General features: G+C 40.7%; 1 protein-coding gene across 1 annotated transcript; it reads right to left on the bottom strand.

Moving 5' to 3' along the window:
• Positions 1–1259: 1259 nt before the first annotated feature.
• On the bottom strand, positions 1260–17296 carry irs2b (insulin receptor substrate 2b). Its single transcript, XM_056754353.1, has 2 exons — positions 11805–17296; positions 1260–3507 (listed from the first exon to the last, which is right to left on the bottom strand). The coding sequence occupies exons 1-2, from the start codon at positions 15028–15030 to the stop codon at positions 3503–3505; spliced, it is 3231 nt and encodes a 1076-aa protein (XP_056610331.1). The 5' UTR covers positions 15031–17296; the 3' UTR covers positions 1260–3502.
• Positions 17297–23607: the final 6311 nt, after the last annotated feature.

The raw sequence follows: 23607 nt of genomic DNA, 5'->3' as shown, positions 1-23607 counted from the left end.
TCTGTTGTGACAGGACCGCAGTATTTACAGCAAATCCCTTGTCAACAAGCCTAAGCATCCATTCCACTGTCTACGGAGCGCTTTCATACATCCATTACCTTTTATTATTTAATAAGATCAATTAGTGTGCTTAATTAGTGGCCCAAATGAGCTGTTTGTAGCAGTCTAGAGCTGTGATGGATGATGTGACTGTCATCACGTTGAGGAAAGCTGTGTCACTAAGGGACTCTCTCTCTCTGTGGTCTCACTTGCGGCTCTTAGCCCCTTCCTCATCTCACACACACATACACACACATTTGTTTTTTATCTCTGCCAAACAAGTCTGACTCGCCTACTTGAGGCGTGGTTGACAGTTCCCAGTAAATTCATTTCTTGATTCTGGTCCTCGCATACTGACTCATACGCTTGTGGGAAACCGCTAGCATTTGCATGAGTGGACATGTCTTTTAATGAGTTATGAGGAGGCCAGACTGTACTTCTTGAAAGCTGACATGGTCATACATAAATCTGTCTAATCAGTCAGGACGTGTTGACCATACATATGAATGACTATTGACCCAGAAAGCCGGCCGTGTCAGTGTGATCCCTTGCATCTGCTGAGGCGACGGACGCATAACAGTAGTCAGGAGGGGGGTAAGAATCCCAGGTCTGTTTGGATTTTTACCCCCCCTTTTGGCACAGAGCAGACTGTGCAATTTCTTCTTTCCCTAGACTTAATTCCTATTTTAATTAGCAGGGGTTTGAGAATTAATAATTCTTCATTATTGCTCAGGGCGTGAAAATCATAATCCCTTTAGTCAGTTATGCATTCTGGGTCAGGCCATAAATCGGTCTGTCATAAAGCAAGAAACATTGACCCACAAATTGGTTTTATTAAGTTGGCGTTCAATTAACCAAACAACCTCCTTGAGGTTCCAACATCACTTTTAATATTCCTGTTTGAACAGCATTGTGTTAGCAACATGAGGTCATATGTTTAACTCCCAGAGAACACACATGCCAATAAAACTATGCTGTATATTGATCTAAAGTTGATTTGGATAAAAGCATCTGGCATATGCGTAAATGTAAATGTAAAGGTAAGGAGGCATATGAATCTGAACATGAGTGTTTATGTGTGTAACATTTCTGGGATGTTGCTCAGATGATTGGATGAATAAAGACATCTGCTGTCTGGCTGAATCTGGTTGTTCTCAGGAAGATGCCAAACAAGAACTGTCATGTTTAATTACGAAAAAATGCAAGCAGCGAAACGGGTGTTCTTAAATAACGTAACTTTTTATTGCATGTGGCTATTCAGAATCAATACAGTTTGTAAAGCAATTACACTAAGTTTAAATTATCACTTCTAAGTAGCATCACAATGCAAAAAAATATGAAGTATATACAATGGAAGACACAAGAAAAACTCAACCGAGCATTGAAATATTCAACCTTTCCATACTGAGAAACAGCATTCGCTCAAAAACACTGCTGAAATTACTGTCAGGATTCAATAGCAAAAAAACGAAAAAGAAAAAACACTTTTCCATTCAAAGTTGGCAGAAAAAATGTGTACCGCGAAAAAGGTTTTAAATATATTAACACAGTATTTATACATTTGGTTCCTTTCTGTAAACTAATCTTATAAAATGTAAATATTGCATATGCCGTTTGTGTACCAATGTACCAAGATTTACTTTTGTAATATCAAGTGTAATTCAATGAATTCATTTTATCATGTTTTTCGTTTTTATACCATAGCATTATCAAATATCATTGAAGTGGCATTTATTGTACAGTGTACATACTCTTACAAACGTACTGAAGAATTATAAAAGAAAATCGCCAGGCCAAAGTTTGGCATTTGGCAAGTACCTTCATTAGTGCTTTAGTTTGGGGGAGAATTCTTTCAAACACATACAGTATATATAGATATATACATAAAAACGACATAAGTTATCATCTTTAACTTAAAAACATCAGTTGCAATCTCTTTATACATTATTTACAGATTTCTAGGCAAATGATTTTCATAAACTTAAGTCCGGTCGTGTGTTTTTGTACCATGTTGCACTTGCATGTGTGAATCTGAATCTGTCTTAACATCAGTTTGTCTGTGGATGTTTAAGTGATATTTTGTCCATACGTCTCTTTGCGGAGAACTCCAGAATACTCTACATTCAAAGTGTCTTGTGTTACAATCTAGGGAGCTTGTAAGTGCAAGACAAAGCATTGGTTCTGGTCTACCCCTGTCTGATGGTAGGGAGCAGCAGTATTGGTGTCAAGCCTTCTGTGATGCATCTGAAACCTACCGCTCTCATTCGTCGCCGTTTGGTCGATCGTGGACGCTAAATTAAATGCCAAGCCGACGGGTGCGGGTGTAAGGCAAAGGGAAGGCGGTGTCTACAGAGTGGCGTGAGAGGGCAGTTCGACAGAGGCTTTGGGTTGTCGGGGTCAAAGAAGGAGGGTTAAAGTGTGCTAGCTTGCCTAGGCTCAGTGAGGTGCTCCTCGCTCTAACCTGAGGCTCACGACATCATTTGTATAGCATGTGTACCATAAATCACGTGTGGCTTCGATCCAACCCTCTACTCTGAAAGCCTGCTTTGCATACAGTATGTGCTGGGCGTGCCGCCCATCCGGTCCATAAATATCATTATTATATTAAAATGTATTAAATATCTGTGTGGAATAGAATAATAAGTCATAATATACGAGATCTTTGATTGCAGCGGAAGCCACGGAATGTGGCAGGCGAACGCCTTCTTCCTCTGCAGTACAAGACATTCAGTTACCATGGCAAACAGTTAATCTTTGAAACTCTTGTCTGAGTGAACGCAGGTCCGTAACGCATGTCCTCCAGGAAACACTGTATGACAGTACAGTCAATAAGGCTTTGGATTGGTGTTTACGAAAACATTCACTTGCAAAAATAAATTAGTTTCTCAATATATATATTTTGTAAGTCTCAACCTGGCTCATTCTGAGGTAGGGTTTTCAAGTGACTGGTTATTTCGAATTGTTGAATAAATGTCTGAAATGCCACCTTTGTGCAGTGTTGCATCCACCCATGCGCACACACATGCACACCATCACACGAATATGCACGCAATTAAATAAGTGACATGTGCGACGGGTGTAAGAGTGTGTGAGTGTGTGTGGGGATCAGATGTTTCTCTCCAGGTTGGTTTCACAGGTTTTGACATTGAGGGACACTCAAAGTCCAGAGCTCTTTACAAAACCGGTGAAAAAGTCCATGACACAATGTCTGGATCCAGAGGGAAGCGATTGTAGTGAGTTACAGATGGACAGGAAGTCCCGCCTCTCTGTCTGTGAGTCACCGTCACGCCTCGCACTGGGGTCAAGTGTCCATGTTGCTGTGACGACGACCATTCGTATGGGTTGGGGGGGGTCAAAGATCAGCAGAGGGCTGAAGCAGCAGCAACGTGGTCCATCTGTCTACACAAACACCTCCTCTCATCCCTGGCTCTGGTCGTGAAGGACTTGAAGAGACTGGCTCTGTTTAGTCTGAAACAAACAAAAGACAAGAGAGAATTGGAAAACACGTTCATTTTGATCTCTTAAAATATCCAGACAGACAAAAGCAGCACAAACCAATAAAACAAAATGTTCCCTCGAAATCAGAGCTACGATTCAAACGGCCATAAATGGGCATTCACACATGTTTCGGCGTTTTTCGGAAATGTTATCGTACTCCTCCGTGCCTTGTCTGGAAAATCTCCCGTGGTTACATGGACCGGTGTGTTTTTCCATGAGTATACGTAACGTGTGATTTATACTGGAATAAGATAGGTCTGAAAGGGTCATAAGAGGTTACACGCTCTTTCTCTCTCCCATTCGCTCTCTCTTTCTCGTTCTGTCTGTCCTCCTCTCCTTTACCAAGTAAGGAATGCAAGCTCTTTCAGTACGAGCAACAGAAGTGACAGGTGCTCAGAGAGACGCAGGAAAACACTTGCTGGCATTTAGCACTATGCAGCTGACGGAAACAGTGTTTGAGTATGTCATACGTTCCATCTCTCACACATGCAGACACGTGTAACATGGGCTCAGATGGTTATTAATATTCATTTAAAATGTGTTGTTTAATATTAAATGTACATATTAAATGTGTTATATGTACCGCAAAGTGCTAAAAGAAAAATTCTGTAATTTCCACATTAAAGCCACAAAATGTATTACAATGTATTTTTTCATAGAGAAAACAAAGTTATTTAAGTTTGAGTTTTTTAGGTATTTAGTATCTGGGAACTGTTTAGAGGCTAGATCGCTATCCTGACCTCTCACCCCTTGTACTTGTTTGTGAGGTTACATTTGCATGAAGGCCTCACACCGGGCGGACGTCACTGCTAACACAAACCCCTCGCGGGCCTTTCCTTCCCGGTCACACACAAGTCCCGCCCCCCACCGATCTCCTCTCGCTTTTTACCCGCCTAGAACAAGAGATGTTTTCACAGAGCGAGACTCCCTCTCGCACACTTAACAAACCCTTGATTCACGGCCATTGGCTATACAGCACGCTATAATCGCTCCCATTATCTGGGCTGCCCGCGCACATTCTGAACACTTCCGTATGGGAGCCCGATATCACAACATCCACTCCGACACAGATGAATGTCAGAAGTGTTGCATTTTCACACAGAGAGCTGGGTGAAGTCGGGGAGGAGGGGCCAGAGAGAGGTCAAGCGTTTTCATGGTCGTAAAGTGCCTCATCTTTTCCTGCTCTTTGATACCTCCCTTTGTGTGGCATTACGAGGTATTACTCTTCCAGTTAAATGCTGACAGGTCTGTTTGCTCACAGCCAACTAGTAAAGATGGAGAGAGAGAGAGAGAGAGAGAGAGGGTACTTTCCTGTTGTCCTATCAACTTTACAGACTTTGGAAAAACACATTATAACATGTTTATGCTGCTTTCTGATGGTAAGAAACCCCAAAGCCAAATTCATAATACCACCAACGACAACAATAAAACCATGTATACCACAAATGGTCACAGTAGGGGTTAGCACAAAAAAAATGCAGGGAATTGCTTCATAAAATAATGTACAATTCTGTGTCCCAAAACACTGAAAGGGATACTTCAGCCAAGAAACACAATTTGAACCAGAGGCTTGTTTTTCCGGCCAAGTTCTGGCGTCGCTTTTCGTTTCGTTCCAGTAGGACACCGTTTCCTCTGTGCGGGAGTACCGTCACTGTTATTTGCCGGCAAAACAAGCCTCTGGTTCACTTAGGGATAACTGAAGTTAGACATTTTCGTTAATAGCGTTGTCAATATGGATATTTCTCTTAAAGAAACGCATCGATTCCCCGTTTGTTTGTTAAGACCACGGAGAGCAGTTTTTTGATAGATGGATGCAGTTTTTGGAGCTTAAAAAATTCACTCCCATTATTCCGCTTGGAAAAGAAAGTGTGCATTCTATTATAACTCTGAATGTGTTATTCTTCAAGAAGAAAGTCAGATTCGGTTAGGATGCCTTGAGAGTGAGTAAAACATGGGAACATTTTGTTTCTTTGTTTAAGTATCCATTTAAGACGGTGCGATATTGTGACAACATTGGGGCAAAGTTCTTAAGCTGTGCCGGTTTTCACATGAAATCACAGGCTGGTTTACTTAAACACTTTAAATGCTCTTTATTCATACCGTTCAGTCACGCCGAAAAAGTGTTTTGCCCAATTGGGAAGGTCCAATGCATTGCTGAATTAAAGTGACCATTAGGCAATCGCATAAAATGACTTGACCTACCAGACTACAGTACACCTACACCGCTGAGAGCTTTAGCAACATTTCTTCTTTCTTCAATGTCACAATATTGAAATAGAGACATCAGGATAACATTTGACACGGCCAGGCGGCATAAAGCTCAATGTGAACTTGACTTTGACCACTCGTACCCAGACACTGAATGTCTGCTTGGGTCAGGTATATTAATAGATTCAAAACAGAGAGCTGGCGCTCCTTCTTTTTTTCTCACTGGTTCTCACATTCACACTAATGCCATGAAGCCCGAGTCATGTGAGCGTGTGTGGGGAGGTCAGCAAGGCAGCTTGAATTTCACAGAGCTAATTAAGCAAGAGGAAGCCCAGTAATTCCATGGACGTCCCGTTACGATCCGGATGGGCAGAAAATACAGCATGAACGACGAGGGAAAAGACCAATAAGGTCATGGGACAATCACATTAGAATTTATCCTTCGTATAGCTCATCTGTTTTCTGCACTGCTGAGATTAAGTAGAAAACAAAAAAGATATTGATGTTAATTCAATCACAAGTTTGGGGTCAGGCTGAACTGTCTGACCCTGAATTTCCTCTCCCGTTCTATCACCCTCTTTCTCTCTTTTCGTCACGATTGTGTAGTCAGATGCAACATATCACTTCCGAAACACATTTGCAATCCTAAAACTGTGTTTCTATGGCTGAGCGTCCACGTGACGAATCGGCGCTGACAGGTATTTAAAGCAACTGTAATCTGGATACTGCTGGAACAGCCCGTGAACCCACTGCCCCCTCCTACAAATGCCCAGCCTCCACACACTTGTCCTGCAAGTCATTTTTTATTTATTTCACACAGGTTAAATTTAGCCCCCTTGCATCAGGGCCGGGAACTATCTTGCGTTCCCACACACATGAAACCTGCAACTGTTTTCACACACGCAAGCTACTGGAGACGATAAACTGGCCATACTGTAAATGTCTGCTAGTGCTACTAATGTATTTACCTGTGCCAGCTTTACAAACATCGTTTTGAAACAACAAAGTGAGTGAAAGTCTTCCATGTAAATAAAATAATAATCATTCTTTGTGTGCTTGAAAGCAACCACCAGACAGTAAAGATTACATTCTATATGACGATATAACTGCATACGGAAAACACCCCATAGTAACTAACAATGATGTCAGTCAGAATGCAACTATTGTTATTCCAATAAGTAAACATTGTCACTCCTTGTTTTGTTGAACTACATCAACCACTTCCACACTCAACACCTCATATCATTGCTTCAAAACGCATTTAAACCCAAACAATCTATTAAAAAACAAACAATAACTCATAAATGGTGAAAATCGACGACAGATATAATTAACAAACTGTAACTTTACAGTATTACCAGCGACTAAGACTGAAGAAGTCAACATCATTACCATTACATCATAAGTATAGCGGATCTCTGGGCTGAATGATATACTGTACGAACAGTTAGATGATCTCCATGTGTAAATGTCACGGTATTATCTCATAACACTAAAAAGGCAACAGAGCCAACAAAGCGTAGCGGTCACATGAAAACAACTGCCAGTCCAGGAATAAGATTCTTCAAGTGAGTCAGTAAGCTCAACTGATCGGTTTTAAACAAACCCCAAAAGCAGCTGTACAGCTAACAGAAGCCAACAGTAAAGCCCAAGGAGCCATTTAAATTCATTTCATGACAGTAGAGCATCACTACACGTTATGTTTGCGCCGCCACACACACATACACACACCGAGATCACTTAGCTAGTCAGGAGAGAAAAGAAGCATTCATTCAGAATCATGTCACATGACATGTAATTATTCCCACACACGGCACGTGCTCTTAAAGAGCGTCCCATGCAGATCTGCAATGATGTTTTTATGGTTCAGCACTATCCCATTTTTTTCTTTACAACATGTTAAATAGAGAGTGATGAATTGTACATGTGCCTATTTATGTCTCAGGTGTCGTTTTCCCTGAGAGGTTTACAACAAGGACATTGGTCTTTTGTTTTCTTGTGGGTACATAGTTTTCTAGAGGGTCAAGGTGAACATTTGATCTACAGTACAATCCTTAGCAAAAATGTGTCCTATTTATCATGCAACCTTTGAAATTATTTTGATGTGACAATAATGCAAATTTCCATTACCATTATCTACCTGGATTAATTAATACAGTATGGTTATATCAAATATGCATACGGTATATATGGGCCAAATTCATGCCCATCAAAACATTTTACAAAAGTGATTGTATGTCCATAGAAAGCACATTAAATGTAAGTAAATGTTTACTTTATGTTTTCAACTAAGTTTTTGGAGAATAAAATGTCAACATTTGGTTGAAATAATTGTTACATTGTCTTTCAATGTAACACAATATTTATGTACAATTTCAAATGCTTATTCTGAATTGTACATATTACAATATATAAAAGAATAAGGGAACATATTACATATTAATGTGCTTTAAATTAGTAAAAAATTCTAATTGACAATTGGGCAAAACCTGGGATGGGGCAAATAAAAAAAAAGGAAAATTAAACTAATTAGCATTTGCAATTATGCAATTAAATTAAAAAAATATTGTTTTGTTGCTTAAACCCTTTTTCGTCTTTGACCCATTTATTTATCATATAATAAAATTTACATAAAATGTAGGTATTTTTATCTATTTATTACAAAACCATAATGTATAGCTCAACTGCTAAAATGCATAAATATACATTTAATGTAAATAACAATGTGAATAGGCTTACTTGAAAATGTCACAATACAAACTAATCCCACAAAAGGCTTATTTTGACCTGGACATGTTTTTGACAGCTTTGTGTGCTTGCGTGTATATGCCACTTGCTTGGACACCCAACAAAGCTGCTCAACAATGTCTAATCTGTGGCAATGTGTAATCCGCCTTATCTGCGCTGCTAAAAATGGGGACCAGCAAGAGCCCCCAACAGAACATCTTGGACTAGTTTAGCACTATCAAATCTGCAACAATAGCAGGTACTTACAAAGTCAACAACAACAACAAGACTGAAAGGTGAAGAAGGACAGGGAGGGGGTGGGGAGGAGAGAGGCTGGGAAGGTGGAGTCGGCCCGATGATTGGTGACGGTCATAGACGGAGAGAGGGCGAAGGTAATTTCTCAAATATGAACATAATTATGGAGAGAAAATATTAGCAAAGGATTTATGATGGAAGAAAGAGAGACAGGAGCGAGAGTGGTGTGATGATAGACCGATGATAGATTCAAGGAACAGGGATAGGTGTGTGTTTGTGTGTTGTGGCGAGGGATGGCAGTCAGAATGTTTTTCAGAAATAAAAGAAAGAATACAAAAGACAAATGAATGGACACATTCTCTCTTTCAATGGCGTACTTTTCAATTAAATCAAAGTGGGTAGGGGCATGACTATGTTTGTCAGTGACAAAAGCGAAATTGCACTTTTAGTTCAAGCTTCTACCAACTGCTTTCACTTGCTATCCGACTGTATCTCTCTATATCGGTCCCTGCGCCTGTCTGTCTGTCTCTGTCTGTGGTCTTGTGTGGGGTAGCAGATGGTCAGTAATCATTAGTGTATTGTCAGGGCCTCTGATGGGCCCGATAACCACTGTGCACTGCTTGGAATGGCAGGTGCATGACCCTGGCCCCCACCATCTGCCGGCCCGGCCCCTCACACACATACACACTCGAGCACAATTCTCAAGGGGAAGGCATCTCTGGAAGCCCTACGCAGACTTGAAATGAGTTCTCTGGATGTCCGAATTGTAAATTTTTAATAAGACAGTGTTTACTCTCTTCTCTAGTCATAATATGAAAGGGGACATTCATTTGGTGAGGTCTGGAAAGGCCACAAGGAACTCCTCAAACATAGCACTGGATAGGCTACAGCCCTCAAGGCAAGGTCATAGGTGACCAATCTGATTTTCAACACATTGCCTGTGTTTGTGTGCATGTTCGATGACTCGTTGAGGACACCGATGCGAAAACACAGAAATAAATATGAGGAAGCGTGACACAAACCAATAAATCCATAAACATGATGAAACTCTATCATAAACCTGCTGAATGAGTCAAACATCCCGGACACATTGCTGATCTGTATAGATTGTGTAATTGAATAAAAGTGCGTCTGATTTGTCTTATGTCTCCTGCGGCTGTTACGGAATTTTGGCCATTTGTATTGAAAAAACGTGATTCCATTCACAAACATTCTGGGCAAATGTGCGTGTCAAAGTGAGGGTGGAGGGAACGAGTGGAATGTGACGCTGCAGTAAAGATGGCAGCGTAGTAAAAGCACAGCTTATCAATACTCTCATCTCGGCTAAATATACCTAGCTGATCTGCCCCGTACAGACCCAAGATCCTATCGGGCTGTTCCACACAAATAAGAGCTCTGTGTTCTGTCTCTGTGGCTCATCTTTTGTTTTTCTGGAATGTTAGTTGTGACCAATCACAGGGCTGCATGGGCGAGCGCTGGCAAATGCTTGTCAATGTTTGTGTGAGGTTTTTTTGTGGTCTCCTCCCACTGTTCCAGAGCTTCCGTTGCCTGCGGCTATGTCTTTTTCCTCTGTCCACTTTGCGGAGGTAAACAGAATGGCAGAAACACCTGCTTTTTTAGCTACTCGCACACAGACGCGCTCAGGCGCGGCTTTTGATGGTTTTGTATTTGCTCTCTTCGGTGTGTTGTTTTGAGAGGCTTATGTTTCTAGACTCTTCGTAAAGTATCATTCACCAAAGACTTTTGAATGACCCCCTATCCTTCAAATGCAAATGCCTTTTTCTTGGATTAGATCCTTCAACTTGACTTTCTGCCACGACATAAACCATCTCACTAAAGTGTGGGGTACTCCTAATGCACAACCAGTCAAAAATGGGGGGTCACTTCAATAAAATCGTTCTCATCATTTTTTACTGACGAGATAATACTTAAAAGTAAACTTGTGTTAATCCATAGCTTTGATGAGTTTTTAATAGTACTATTATTCTAAAATGTGAAATAATATTTGTAACTTTTTAAGATCCTAAACTTTTGAACCAAAGTATATATAAATGCTCCCCTCCACAGAATTTAATAATGCTCAAAAAAAAAAACTCATATCTTACAACTCAAATCTGAGCATAAATTCCATGCATGTGTAGATCTGTGTCTATCAGCACATGTTATCTCTGAGCCACACAAACATCTCTGTTTTTCACGTGGTGCTGAAAAAAAAGAGTGTGCAGTTCCTTAAAAGAAACGTGTCTGGTTGGAAAAACAACCTCCCTGAACAACCTTTGCACATGCTCTGCATTCCAGTCCTCAACCATCTACCTGACAACTGATAAACAACTGACTCACTTGTTTTTCGGGGCTGCTGTGAAGCTCTTGTACAGAACGTTTCAATTGTGTCACGTTTGCAAACCGAGTCGATGTATAATGAAAATGTTTATTTCCCTCTCTATTGAATTCTTATTGACATACTATCTTTCTCAGACACATATACATCCTTTTAAACCCCACTTTGCAGAGTTACTCTTACACGACTGTAAACATTTTAACATAAATTTATCGTTGTGGATAAATAAACCCTTAGGCAGAGCTGCACTGTTTTCATCCCAAAACAATCCTGCGGACTCGGATGAAGAGATCAGCCTCTAAAAATAAATACTGCGCCACAGCTTTCAAAGAGGCTTTTACATCATTCTGACACACCAACTTGCTCAATTAACTCTCACACATAAGTGGAGAATCAATCATATGGAACATTAATCTGGTGCACGTTGTTATTTCTGCATAAAAAATAAATATATACACTGTGTGTTTTGCCATATCATGATGTAGTAAATTTACCCAGATCCTTTGAACCATTTTTGTTGATAAAGCTATACAGATGACCAAAATATACTGTAACAATGTTTTAATAAAAGTTGAATTGATTAGAATTTGACTGCTTTCTTATCAACAATCCCAGTTATGAAAAATAACGCTATCATAAACTAAAATGCATTGGCCACTTTAGCTATTACATTAAAGCGTACACAATGTGAAAAGGTAGCATTACTAGGTGTTACATAAATTGGAAAAACCATGTTTACCTTTAACTGTCGTTGCCGTATCCTTGAACCCAAGGCTGGCATAAGGACTGGCATGTATCCCATTGATGCCCTCCTTACAGCAGCTGGCAGTTTTGAACCTCACAAGAGAATCACAGCTGGCAAGTCCCCCATCCATCAAGTTTAAGGCAATGTAGTTTAGTCCATTCTGAAAGCCAGCCGACGTCTCTCTGCACATCGGACTGTTATACTCTTCATCCGATCCTTCACCGTCCCTCACAGAGACGGACACGTTTTCCACAGAGGCAGAACCGTGCCGCCTGGTCTCGTGCACGAAGGCGGGAAAAACAGGTGTAACTGTTGTGGTAGACGAGAACGTTTCAGAACTGTGCCGTCTGCGTCCCTGGGGGTCCGCACGGATCACTTTGGCACCCCGGTCTGGATCCACCAAAGCCAGAGTGGTACGGCGCAGCAGAAATGAATCTACAGCGGGCACTCCCACACCACTCTCGTCCAAAGTCAGCCTCTGCACAAAGGAGGATGGGCTGGTGGTTTGCCCACCTTCTGAGGGCTGAGAGACAGGCTGTGGAGGCGAAGCGGGCACGGCGAACGTCATCTCGGTGTAATCGTCTTTAGGTTTGCCAGCTAGGCCTACTGATGCCACCTGTACCGTCAGGTGGTACCTCTTTCCTTCCTCCTCTTCCTCAGGGTGGGCAGGGCAGGATGTCAGTTCTGGCAGGGTCTCCAAAGCGTCAGATGGGGCCGCATTTCCAGATCTGAGTGACTGTGAACTTACTTTAATGTTCATGTAATCAGAAAGCGGGGACTGCCGCTGACTGCCGGAGGACCCGAGGGATGAAGCTGGGCTTTCTGAGGAAGCGCTGGAGGGTGGCGAGCAGCTTTCAGCAATAGGTCCAAAGTCTATGTTTATGTACTCACCAGGGCTTTTTGGCTCAGTGGGAAGGGGGTGCTCATTCATGCTGGGTAATGTCCGTAGTGTATCTAGTGAGAGGCGAGTGGGTCGGCTTATTCTATGCCTGTGAATAAGGCTGTCGGTCCGGCCTTGTCTTAGAGGAGATGGTACAGGGGAAGATGCTGTGGTTACTGTCTCTTCTATTATCCTGTTATTCTGTGGATTCATGACAACATACTGATCGCTTTCCGTATCCTTCTGCTGGGGCTTATGACAGCGTGGCAGAGAGTTAAACGAGTGAAGCTGTCTCAGACAAGGAGAGGGCTCTACACCCACAGGGCTAAGATAGCAGTCTGGTGGTGTGACAGAGCCACAATCTACAGGAGACATGTTGAGGTACTCGCCATTAGTCATTTTCCCATCAGAGCTATCAACTGAAAACTTTGAGCTACACAACATCCTCATGTAGCCGCTGTCATCTAGAGAACAGCTGCTGGGGGAATTGGTTCTGTAACCATTAGCTATAGTAAGGGGGTGTGTCCTCGGGTTGATAATCTGTTTTGGAGCGGAAACGCACATAGGGCTCATGGGCATATAGTTGTCAGCCTTTCCCCCCTGGGGAGCCACACCTGGTGTCATAGGCATGTAGCCATCGTCGCCCAGATTACTGCTGGAACTTTTCAATAACGATCCGATTTGAATGTCACCATAATCCTCAGGGTATGTGACCTTTGGGGATGCAGTGTGTGAGCAGCGCCCTGAATGGCCTCCAGTTGTGTAAGTGGCTCTCATGAGAGTGTACTCATCCAGTGAAGCTGAGGACACTTGTGATGGCACCCTCTTCTGGTAAGGCATGGTGAGAGAGTGCGTCCTCTTCCTGTAGACTTTTTCCAGATCTCCTAAGCTCTCCTCTGCCGCCGCTCGTGCGCCTCGCCGCCCAACGGAGTTCGGCCTCTCCATGATCATGTATCCGAACAGGTCATTGCCCTCCTGAGAGGGGGGCGTGCCAGTGAGGGACTCAGGTGTGTTGCTTCGGTTTGCCATCGCAAAGTGCCGCATATCTCCGGGGCTGGAGCCACATTCATCGCAAGAGATAAAACCAGCGTCGATAGGCGACCCCGAAATGGATGCAGTGCAGCTGGAGGGGCGAGGAGTGCTTTCCGTTGTACAGCCACTGCTGCAAGACAGGCTGGCAGGGCTGATAGCAAAGGGAGGGGAGCGAGACACAGGCATGCACATGGATTTACTATGCTGCAGGGATGAGGTCTCAAATGTTCTGCACGGGCGAACTGTCACTGTGTTGGAGCGGCTTAAATGCGTCCTGTTTACGCCTGTGCTTATGGGGCTGCCCGTCACTGACATGGGCCGCGTCATAGTTCCATCACCCTCGCTCGCAGTGCGTATTCTGCAGGACGTGAGTTTCGTCACGGGCGACGTCGCTGCCATGCTATCAGTGCGCGATCGGCGTTGCAGCCCCGTCTGACTCGGCGGAAGATTGTTAAAGTGCCGCCTGGTGGGCACGGAGATAGGGTTGGTACCCGAGGACTGGCTCTTGCTGCGCGGGCGGAACTCTGACATCTCCTTCATCGCTTTCATCGCCTCCAAAATGGTTTCGTGAATGTTTTGCGCCACAACGGAGTCATCCGCCTGCATCCACAGCTCGCCGGGTCCTATCGACGCGGATCGGCCCACCTCGATGAAGAAAAAGCTGTCAGAGTGTCCGCATCGCCGTATGTTCATCAGCTGTAAAACAACCGATGCCACCTCCGTGTTAAGTTTCACGAAGCTGATGGTCCGGCTGGATAAACACAGCCTATAAACGCCCGTTAAATTCCTGCTCTGTCCAAGTCCTTTCGATTTCAGATTGACTTGCCAAACCTCCTTGTAGGTGGCGGAGACCGGCGTTATCACGCCGTAATTCGCCTCGTCAAACCCGACGAGAGACGACGCCGAATTAGACGCGGAGCCGTCGCTCACTTTCCCCTCGTTCATTAAATCCGTTAAGACCTCGTACCAGTCCTCCTGCTCCTGCTCGTTTTCGGCAGCCACGGCAAAATACTCGTCCTTGGTATAAAGGGCGATCAGGTGTTTGTTTTTGGCATCGGCTCGCTTGTTGATGTTCAGGCAGGAGTCCAAAGGTATAACCCGTTTAGCAGCCGACTTGTTTTTCCATTTCTTCTCGCTCTCGTAGTACTCCAACCGGGCAGGAGAGCCCTCGCTCGACTCCCTCAGCACGAAAAAGCGCTTGTGTCCGTGCTTCTGTTTCCTCAGATATCCTCGTTTCTTGACGTGGTTGTTATTCTTCACGATCATATTTGAAAGCAGCTGTCCTCCCGTCGGCGGCGGACTCGCCATTCTCGTATGCTGTGAAGAAGAACTCTCACTTTTCTTTAACTTGTGCTGTCAGTCAGTTTGTCTCTGAAGCGCAGGGAAAATCCAGTCAAGCTCTCTTCTGTGCCCGGCGCGGGCTGCGCGTTCGCTGCGATGAGCAGTTTAACAGTAAATAACACATATCGCTAAGTGACTGGAGTGAAGAGGAAAAACAACATGTGACGTCCTACACATCCAGCTTTGGTTACAAAAAATAGAAAGAAAATAAGCGCACACACACATAGATATGGGCGGCGCAACCTTCGTGGGGAAGGCGTGACGACTGTTTGAGGAGCTCATTGGGCTCATTGGTGGAAAGGTCTGTTTGACAGTAGAGAGCACCAATCAAATTCATCTCTCACGAACGTGGCGCTCCGCCCTCGATGCGACGACCCGAGATGTCTGAGAATTGTCACAGGAACATAACGTACTGAGCTCGCAGGTTGGATATAACCATTACATTTTCCATTTTTATATATTACTCGAATGTGAAAATGTAAAGGTAAATCTTATGTTATGGTAGGTTGCACTGGTTTAAACAGCCGGGAACAAATGGGCTGTTTAAAAACAACCAGTAAGTACTGACTAGTCGCAAGTTTTTTTCTACATCTTTTCCTTATTCGCCCTTTTATGTTGGTTTTAATCATTATCGTTTACAAGTAAGACTTCCGAGAAAGGCGCCTAATCGTATGATTGTAATGTTGCATTTCTGTAGAGAGATGGTTTGTAACTTCCTATACTACCCCGTTTTACACGTGAAATTATATTTGCATATTATATTTGCATCGTATTTATATGCGGAAACGCACTGTAGCTTGTTTTTAAAGGAAATGCTATATTTGTGGAACAACAAATCCCCTGCATTTTACCTAGGCTTGTGGAATAACATGATTTTAATCTGCCTAGTATTATTTTGTAAACTTTATATCCAGTGATCAGCACAGCCCGAATATCTCCGTATAAACGTCATTTCAGGAAAAACTGCACTGACGCATCATATATTTTATATAACGAGCGTCGCGTAATTTTCCCATTCCTTTATTCTTTTTTACGCACACGACTTATTTTTCATCTAAATACAATTGACGCATTTGGCTCAAGGCAAATCGTATATCCTAAAGTTCGTTGTTATGTAATTCAACCGGTGCTCTATATTTATCGAGTCTCAATTTGTCTGGTGTTACGCGACTGCCTCTAGCGTTCCCGGCTATATGTTCGCCTGTTTGACTTGTGTTTACTTCCTAATAGAAGATTCTTTACGGTCATTGCCTTTTGCGTACAGTACGCATTCACAGTCATGTACAGTACATCATCCCATTTACACTGGGCGAATCCCCTCTCATTATAATAAACGCAGCTGCCTTCTGCAAACTCAGGACAAAACCAAGATGCTTCGTTTATTATAATGGAGCGTGGTAATAAGTGGACCAGAGAAGATGTCATTCGCTTTTTATTATAAACGGACCATTTAAAGCCAGAAGGGTGTCTGTGAAAATATGTAGGTATATGAAGAAATGGCAAGGCAGCAATACTATTGAAGTGGTGGGTACCAGTGATGACGCGATGCAGCTCTGCTGAGGATTCAGTATACGTCACTGACTGGCTATGTACGTACATGGAGATGCTCACTCCTCTCACATGAACTGAAATGTACTGAGTGCATGTGAGTTTCCAATAATGCGCGTGCCTCCTGGGAAAATATGTCTCTTTCGTTTGAGATAAATAAAATAGAAAAACAATACGTAGAATTCCTAAAAAAAATTCAGCAGAACACGTGGAATACATTAGTCAGGTCGGTTGGAGAAAAAATTACCGATAGATGCATTACGCCAAAACTCTAAAAATAGAAAACCAATACATAGAATTACTCAATTGTATTTGTTTATTTTTCAGCAGAGCCTGAGGAATGCATTAGTCAGGTCTGTTGGAGTGAAATGTACTGATAAATGCATTACGCATAAACTCTGAAATGTCAAAATGGGCTCTGAAACACTTTTAAAAAATTACACAAGTGTTATCATGATTCGCAGTAAATTTTAGCCTACAATGTTACTTTATATCCAATATAAATGCTCAAAGCTTCCCATTTAAGACTTGAAATTTAAAGATGGTGTGCACCCTGAAACTGATAAAATCTAACGACTGATTTTCTGTTTTATTACCATCTACTGTAAGTTGCATATTTGTCCCTGTCGTAAAGCTGCTTTGGAGTAAAATAAGTGCTATGTGAATAAAAGTAACATGACATGTTAAATGTAACAACTTTATATGACAATTAAATCAAATTTTAAAGGGACAGTTAACCCAAAATGGAAAATTCTGTCATCAATAACTCATCCTCAGGTTGTTCCAAATCTGTATAAATTTCTTTGTTCTGCTAAACATAAATGAAGATATTTGGAAGAATGTCAGGAACCAAACAGATCTCATCCCCCATTGACTCCCATTCTTAATTTCCCTACTATGGCAGTAAATAGGGGTTGAGATCTGTTTGGTTACTCACATTTTTACATATATCCTCCTTTGTGTTTAGCAGAAGAAAGACTATTCGGAAAAACCTGAGGATGAGAAAATGATGATTTTCATTTTGGGGTGAACTATCCCTTTAAATTGCAACTTTGTTTGTTATTTCTTATTTATTCTTTTGCTTGTACAGTCCTTAAATTGTCTTGCAGGGATTGAAGTCCTCCTTCAGTTGTTGAGGGCAAACTGAGTTTTTGTTGGCTCAGCTGAACAGATGCCCTTTATTCAGTGGCCAGTTCAATTGTGCCAACGATATACGGATTTTACGGGAATGACTGTGGAAATGAAATCATAATATCAGATCGCAACCTCCTTAAAGCATCTGTTCTCTGCCACCAATAACTCAATTCAACAGCTTGGTTACGGGCTAAGAGTCAAGCTTAGATGTTAATAATGTCACTGATTTTCACACTGTCACCTAATACCTAGCACATGATCAGCTTGCATGAAGCAGGTATGAATATGATGTTAACTGGAATGAATTTAGTATACTAATTTATCATGTGAAGCATAACAATTCATATTAGAAATAAATGCATCACCATTAACCAGAATCCTTTTCAGTTTCTAAATTTGGGTGCCATTGTGTTTTTGTGTCAAAATATATGAATTATACAGGAACAAAAGTAAAAGCCTCTCCTAATAAATGTGTACTCTTGAATAAAATGTTTGTTTCAGTGCCTTGTTTCTTTTACAGTATTTGCTGTAACTAAAGAAGAACCCCTGATCGGCTTACTGCTGAGAAAATTTGATGCCTAACTTTGACGCTAGCCGTTGTGAACAATAGCAGCACTTGACACACTCATTTGCTGCGATTAAAAGGGAATTGTGCCCACGTTCTGTAATGTTTTTCAGCATTGATAAGGCATAAGACAATCTTGAAGTAAAAAATGAAACTTTCAAGATGTGAGACATATGTGGTCAAATTAAGCAGCACTTCCCTTCTTGATTGTTTTTAAATGATAGCATATATAGAGAATAATAAAGCAGAGTTATCTTATTCTCCCCCCACCCCATATTAAGGCTAAGGATTAGAGTAGATGTGTGTGTTTTATGTGGGTATTTATCCATTAAGTCTATATGAGTAAAATGCAAATCGGGGCTTCATAAAAGTGCAATAAAGTGCATGATTCTTCTGCATTAGGCATGTTAATAGACATGCAAAGTAGTATATGCACATTCACATGCATATGGAAGCAGACACATGCACACAATGAACATAAGGCCCATCTCAAGTCCATCTGCTCATACTGGTTCTTGTAGGTTATTTATTAAAGCATGCATATGTATCATCTTAAAATTTACACGCTGTGATCCATTAATTTACTAGGTAATTAAATGCCCGTCTAAACTTTATTTACAAGGCTGCAAAGTTGGCTGTTCTTGAGTGCCACCATACGAGGCTGTATTCTGTTACGCATCTGTGTACTATCTTCAAGTATGAGCGAGGCAGTAAAATTAAGTCACGTATATAAATTTGTGATGTTTTTTTACAAGGCAAATTAATAATTGCTGGAGACAAATAGTATATAGAATTGAAATAGCGTTTAATGAAATTACTAAAGCTATCATTTGTACTGCTATCATGTAAATAATTACAATACTAATTGAAAATAATAAAAAATAATACATGCATTACTATTTAATTAACACTCTGTAGAATAAAATAAATCAGTGTATTTCTACAAATTGCATTCTAAAGTGTGCAAGTTTCCAGTTTTCAGGTTCACTATTTTAGTGAGGTGCATTTTTACAGCCAAGAAAATAAGTTTATAATAATTAAGGATTAAACAGAGGATTAATGTCTTTTATCTTCTAAACTGAGATTTTTTTTGATGGACTGCTGTTACAGGAAATTATCCCACATCAAACATGCAGAATAAGCCTTTTATGATTTCACGAGTACTGAAAAGGACCATAAACCTTTGCAACTAGCCAATATACAAAATACTGTACTACAATTTCTTTTCTGTTAATTCATCATTTCTATCAGTAATTTATATAATTCAGTAAATGATATATCATAATTAATATCAAACTAATTAAAAAAATGAAATGTGAAGAAGTATGTGTTTGGTCAGGATTACTTTTCCACAATGCTAGTAAAGGCTGAAAGCAGCTATTATTGGGACCAGCCAATATCTTCAAAAGATTAATCATAAAAAAATGTCTAATAGAAAATCTAATAAGGAAGGCTGCTGTAAAACATAATCTCCTTCATAATATAAAAACAGCAATGCAAATTAGGTCAAATAATTATTTTGTGTAAACGTGGTTTGTTCATTTACACACGGATTGACCATTTTACACAGCATCCTTCACCTCCCCATTACCTGTTTAGTTTATTCCTAAATCTCCACAACTAAATTATTCTAAATAATCATTAACGGAAAGTGGTAAACTACAGTAGCTTTACCAATATTTCTGTTTCTCAACAGTTTAAAATTTCCAGTTCCAATAACAAACTACAAGCACAACAAAATATAATTTGCAGTACCACGTTCACGTGGTTTCGAGATTCTGTGGAATGAGCTTCAACCATGACCGTATGACGATAAATTAACCATTATCTTATACCCAGAAATTGATCTGTCCCTGAGGAGTACAGGCAGATTTTAGATTTTTGCTTAAGAAATTTCTGAAAAACCATGTTGTTATTTACACCACAAACCCTCCTTCCAGGTTTCCTAATTATTATACATGCATCCACCCAATTTCCCTGGACATGTAGGCTATGCCAAAAGAAACATTTAAAAGATTTAGCTTTTTACTCTTCTTTTGCTTCCATACTTTTTGTTTTCTTCATATCAGGCCACATCATGATATGCATTATGCAGAAAGCAACAAAGAACTCAATTTATGATCATGTAATATGAATTTGATTCAATTGCACTGTTGTTAGAGCATTCAGTATACGCCCTCTCTCATCAGATATTCTTCCCCTACCATCAATATTCATGCCCCATTACATGGATACGCAATTCTAAAGATGTATGGTTTAATAAATATTGAGCCCATGATGAATTCTTTAAGAGATCATTTGTATTCTTAGGGTAGAAAAAATGCTGTCTTAACAAGTGAAGGAACCTTTCCTCCTGTGTCAGGATTTTGATATTTTTGTCTCTAGAAGTTGAACATTTGCACTAACTGTATATTTAACCCTCATGCTCTGTTTTAGAATGCATGTACATTAATTTAGAGTTATATTTAACTGTATTGTTGGTTATCTTTATATTTGTAGAGGAGCTGGTTTGGAGAATAATAGATGGAGGTTTGGGGTCCCGGACACCCTAATGCTGTATTGTCAATTAAAAGGGATATTCTGGATAATTCAATGAAAAATCAGAAAAATTCTATCAGCAAAGTTGTGTGTGCTTTGTTTTAAATTCTGTGTTCAGAATTCTACATTGCTAAAATTAAAAGAGGGCCCTATCCACATTCCTTAAAATGGCCGTGCAATGGTGTTTCATGCATTCTGACTTCTTTATAATGTAAAAACATGCTGTCTTCTCATGCTTAACATGGTCAACTTGTCACAGAACGAGTTGGGCGTATTACGTAGTATTTCTGTGCTCGATACACTCCCCCAGTGATCGTACAGGTTTCAGAAAGTTTTTTCGAACATATAAAACTGTTTTGTAACAACTTCTCTTAGTCCCTTATTGGACAATTCTCCCGGAAAAGCACGCGGCACAGCCACACAGCAGCAAGGAGAGCAGGAGAAGGAGCATGCGCAGACATCACTTTCTCCTTTTAGCAAACCGTCCCAGTGCTAAAAGATGCCGGACATGCAATAAGTGAAACTGATGTCTTTGTTTGTTAACAATGGGTGCGCAAGTGCTTTGGTTCAGCCTTCCCCTCCCCCCGCACGCTTCGTATGTTTTCGGAAACAATAGTAAAGCTGTATCTATCTTTTATAAATGTGATCAAACTAAATACTCTTCAAATATATGAAGTATTCAATACTACTCTATAGGTACTCAAGATTAATATTAGATTGACAGAAACCTGTGTTACACCCGCTTTAAAGGTAACTGATTATGAGTCATATGGCGCAAATATGTGCTTTTCTGTGTCTTTGGTGTGTTATAAGCTGCCCATGCATGAATTAGACATGTAAAATTGCATAAATTTAAGTGTCAGAAACAAAAGAGGCATTCTATCTAAAAGTGATAGCTCACCCAGACCTGCCTGAAACGCCACGCTCAACCACAACCCCATGTACGTCATTTCATGGTATGACTTGACTATGAACTATGTATACGCAACTAAGGTAGGCGTATTTCTAAAATCTGTCTTGGAGACGCTGTGTGTTTCGTTATAAAAAGAAAGCCTCTTTGTTTGACCTTCCAACAGATGAGACAACTAAAAATGAATGGTTACATTTTATTATCAATACTGTTCCAGAATAGTACAATTCGAATATTCAAGTTTGTGCAGCGCATTTCACAGATGATTGTTTCATGAACCTCGGAGAGATCAAGGCCGGCTGTGCGCGAAAGCTTTTGTGAAAAAGTGGTTAATTCCAACCATTACAACATTGCAAGGACAGTCTTGCACTTCCGATTCGCAGTAAATTTTCATCGTAAAAAGTCTTTGTTACAGTTGAGTTTGTTTTGTGTTTGTAGCACATGTTGTCCCTTTGAATGATCTTTAAATGCAGACATGCGCACAACGTGAAAAAAGACTACATGTCCTGATAATCATAATTATATTCCAACTAGAGGCAACAAATGTCGTGTTTATAATGGGGTTTATTGTCTTTGTTGAGATGTACATGGCATAACACTGGTTAATCACTAACAGCAAATCTTTATAACGTCATATATAAAAGATAAAACAGCAAGCTATAGTTTTTAACTATATAACATAATATATTTTTTAAAAACCTTTCCAATCATTTGCATCCTGCTCAAGTCGCACTGGCAAAGTTGATGTATCGGCTTTATCCTCTTGATCAGACAAGGAAAGTACAGATGACATTTTATCACCTGTCAGTACAATGCTACATTTCCATCACACGCTTGCAGTATTCAACCAATCACAACGCACTTGTTAACTGGCCAATCATAGAACACCTCGCTTTTCAGAGCTTTGAGCTTTGTAAAAATTCCACCCGTTTCAGAGAGGCGGGGCAAAGAGGAGATGCACGGTGTGTGGAAAATACGGTGTAAACTGTATACGCTTGTCATTACATCTAAAACAAACCATAATATTAGTTTTAGCCATGTCCGTGACCCGTCATATGACTCCTATAAATTTTAAGATTTTTCTGACAATAATTTGATCATTATTTTGAGTTTATCTTACTCTGAAGTGTTAGATTGGTGAAATAATGATATTTTTTAGACTGAAATGTCCAATACAACTACTACTAGTTATAATAATAATAAAAATAATGTTACATAATACAGTTCTGTATAAAAGTATGATTTTGAAAATATAAAATTTTCTCCTATTTCTTCATTCTTGTTTGACAGTGCTGTCCCATTCCCTTGTATGGTGGTTGTGAAGAGAATTGAACTCTGATTTGGACTCAACCTCTTTTCCTTGTTTGCGGGGGTGGTTCTGTGCACCTGCCTCTCTCCTCCACACAGTCCCACATCCTCTTCCGCCTCTGCATCCCACTCGGTCCAGAGCTGACGAGAGGATGAATCATTCACGAGCCCAAGAAAGAAGTGCGAGCGCTTAGAATGAGGAGCCAACAGAGATCATTGATTTAAATCGTCATTCTTAATCTCAGAGTAGCATAGATACGCAGTCTGTTTTGGGGCTGTTTGTATGAGTGGGAAGACTCGTGTGTCTTGTGGGAGATAGGAAGGAAATGAAGCAAACGCTAGGGTAGGGAAGGAAGGAAATGTGGAAAGGCCGGAAGTCATTGAATCCAACAGGCTGTTAGTTATGTCATTGCTGATCATATTGTTGACACCATTAAGTGTGATGAATAAATATAGAATGTAACATCTGAATAAAACACATAGTCAAAGATGAAGTCCAGAGATAATTAATAAACATGGATTTATTGGATGTTAATTTTTA

Source organism: Triplophysa dalaica, chromosome 8 (genome assembly GCF_015846415.1).
Source record: "Triplophysa dalaica isolate WHDGS20190420 chromosome 8, ASM1584641v1, whole genome shotgun sequence".
Classification (NCBI taxonomy): Eukaryota; Metazoa; Chordata; class Actinopteri; order Cypriniformes; family Nemacheilidae; genus Triplophysa; species Triplophysa dalaica.
The sequence above is the reverse complement of the archived record's forward strand: the minus strand, read 5'-3'. Positions and strand labels throughout refer to the sequence as shown.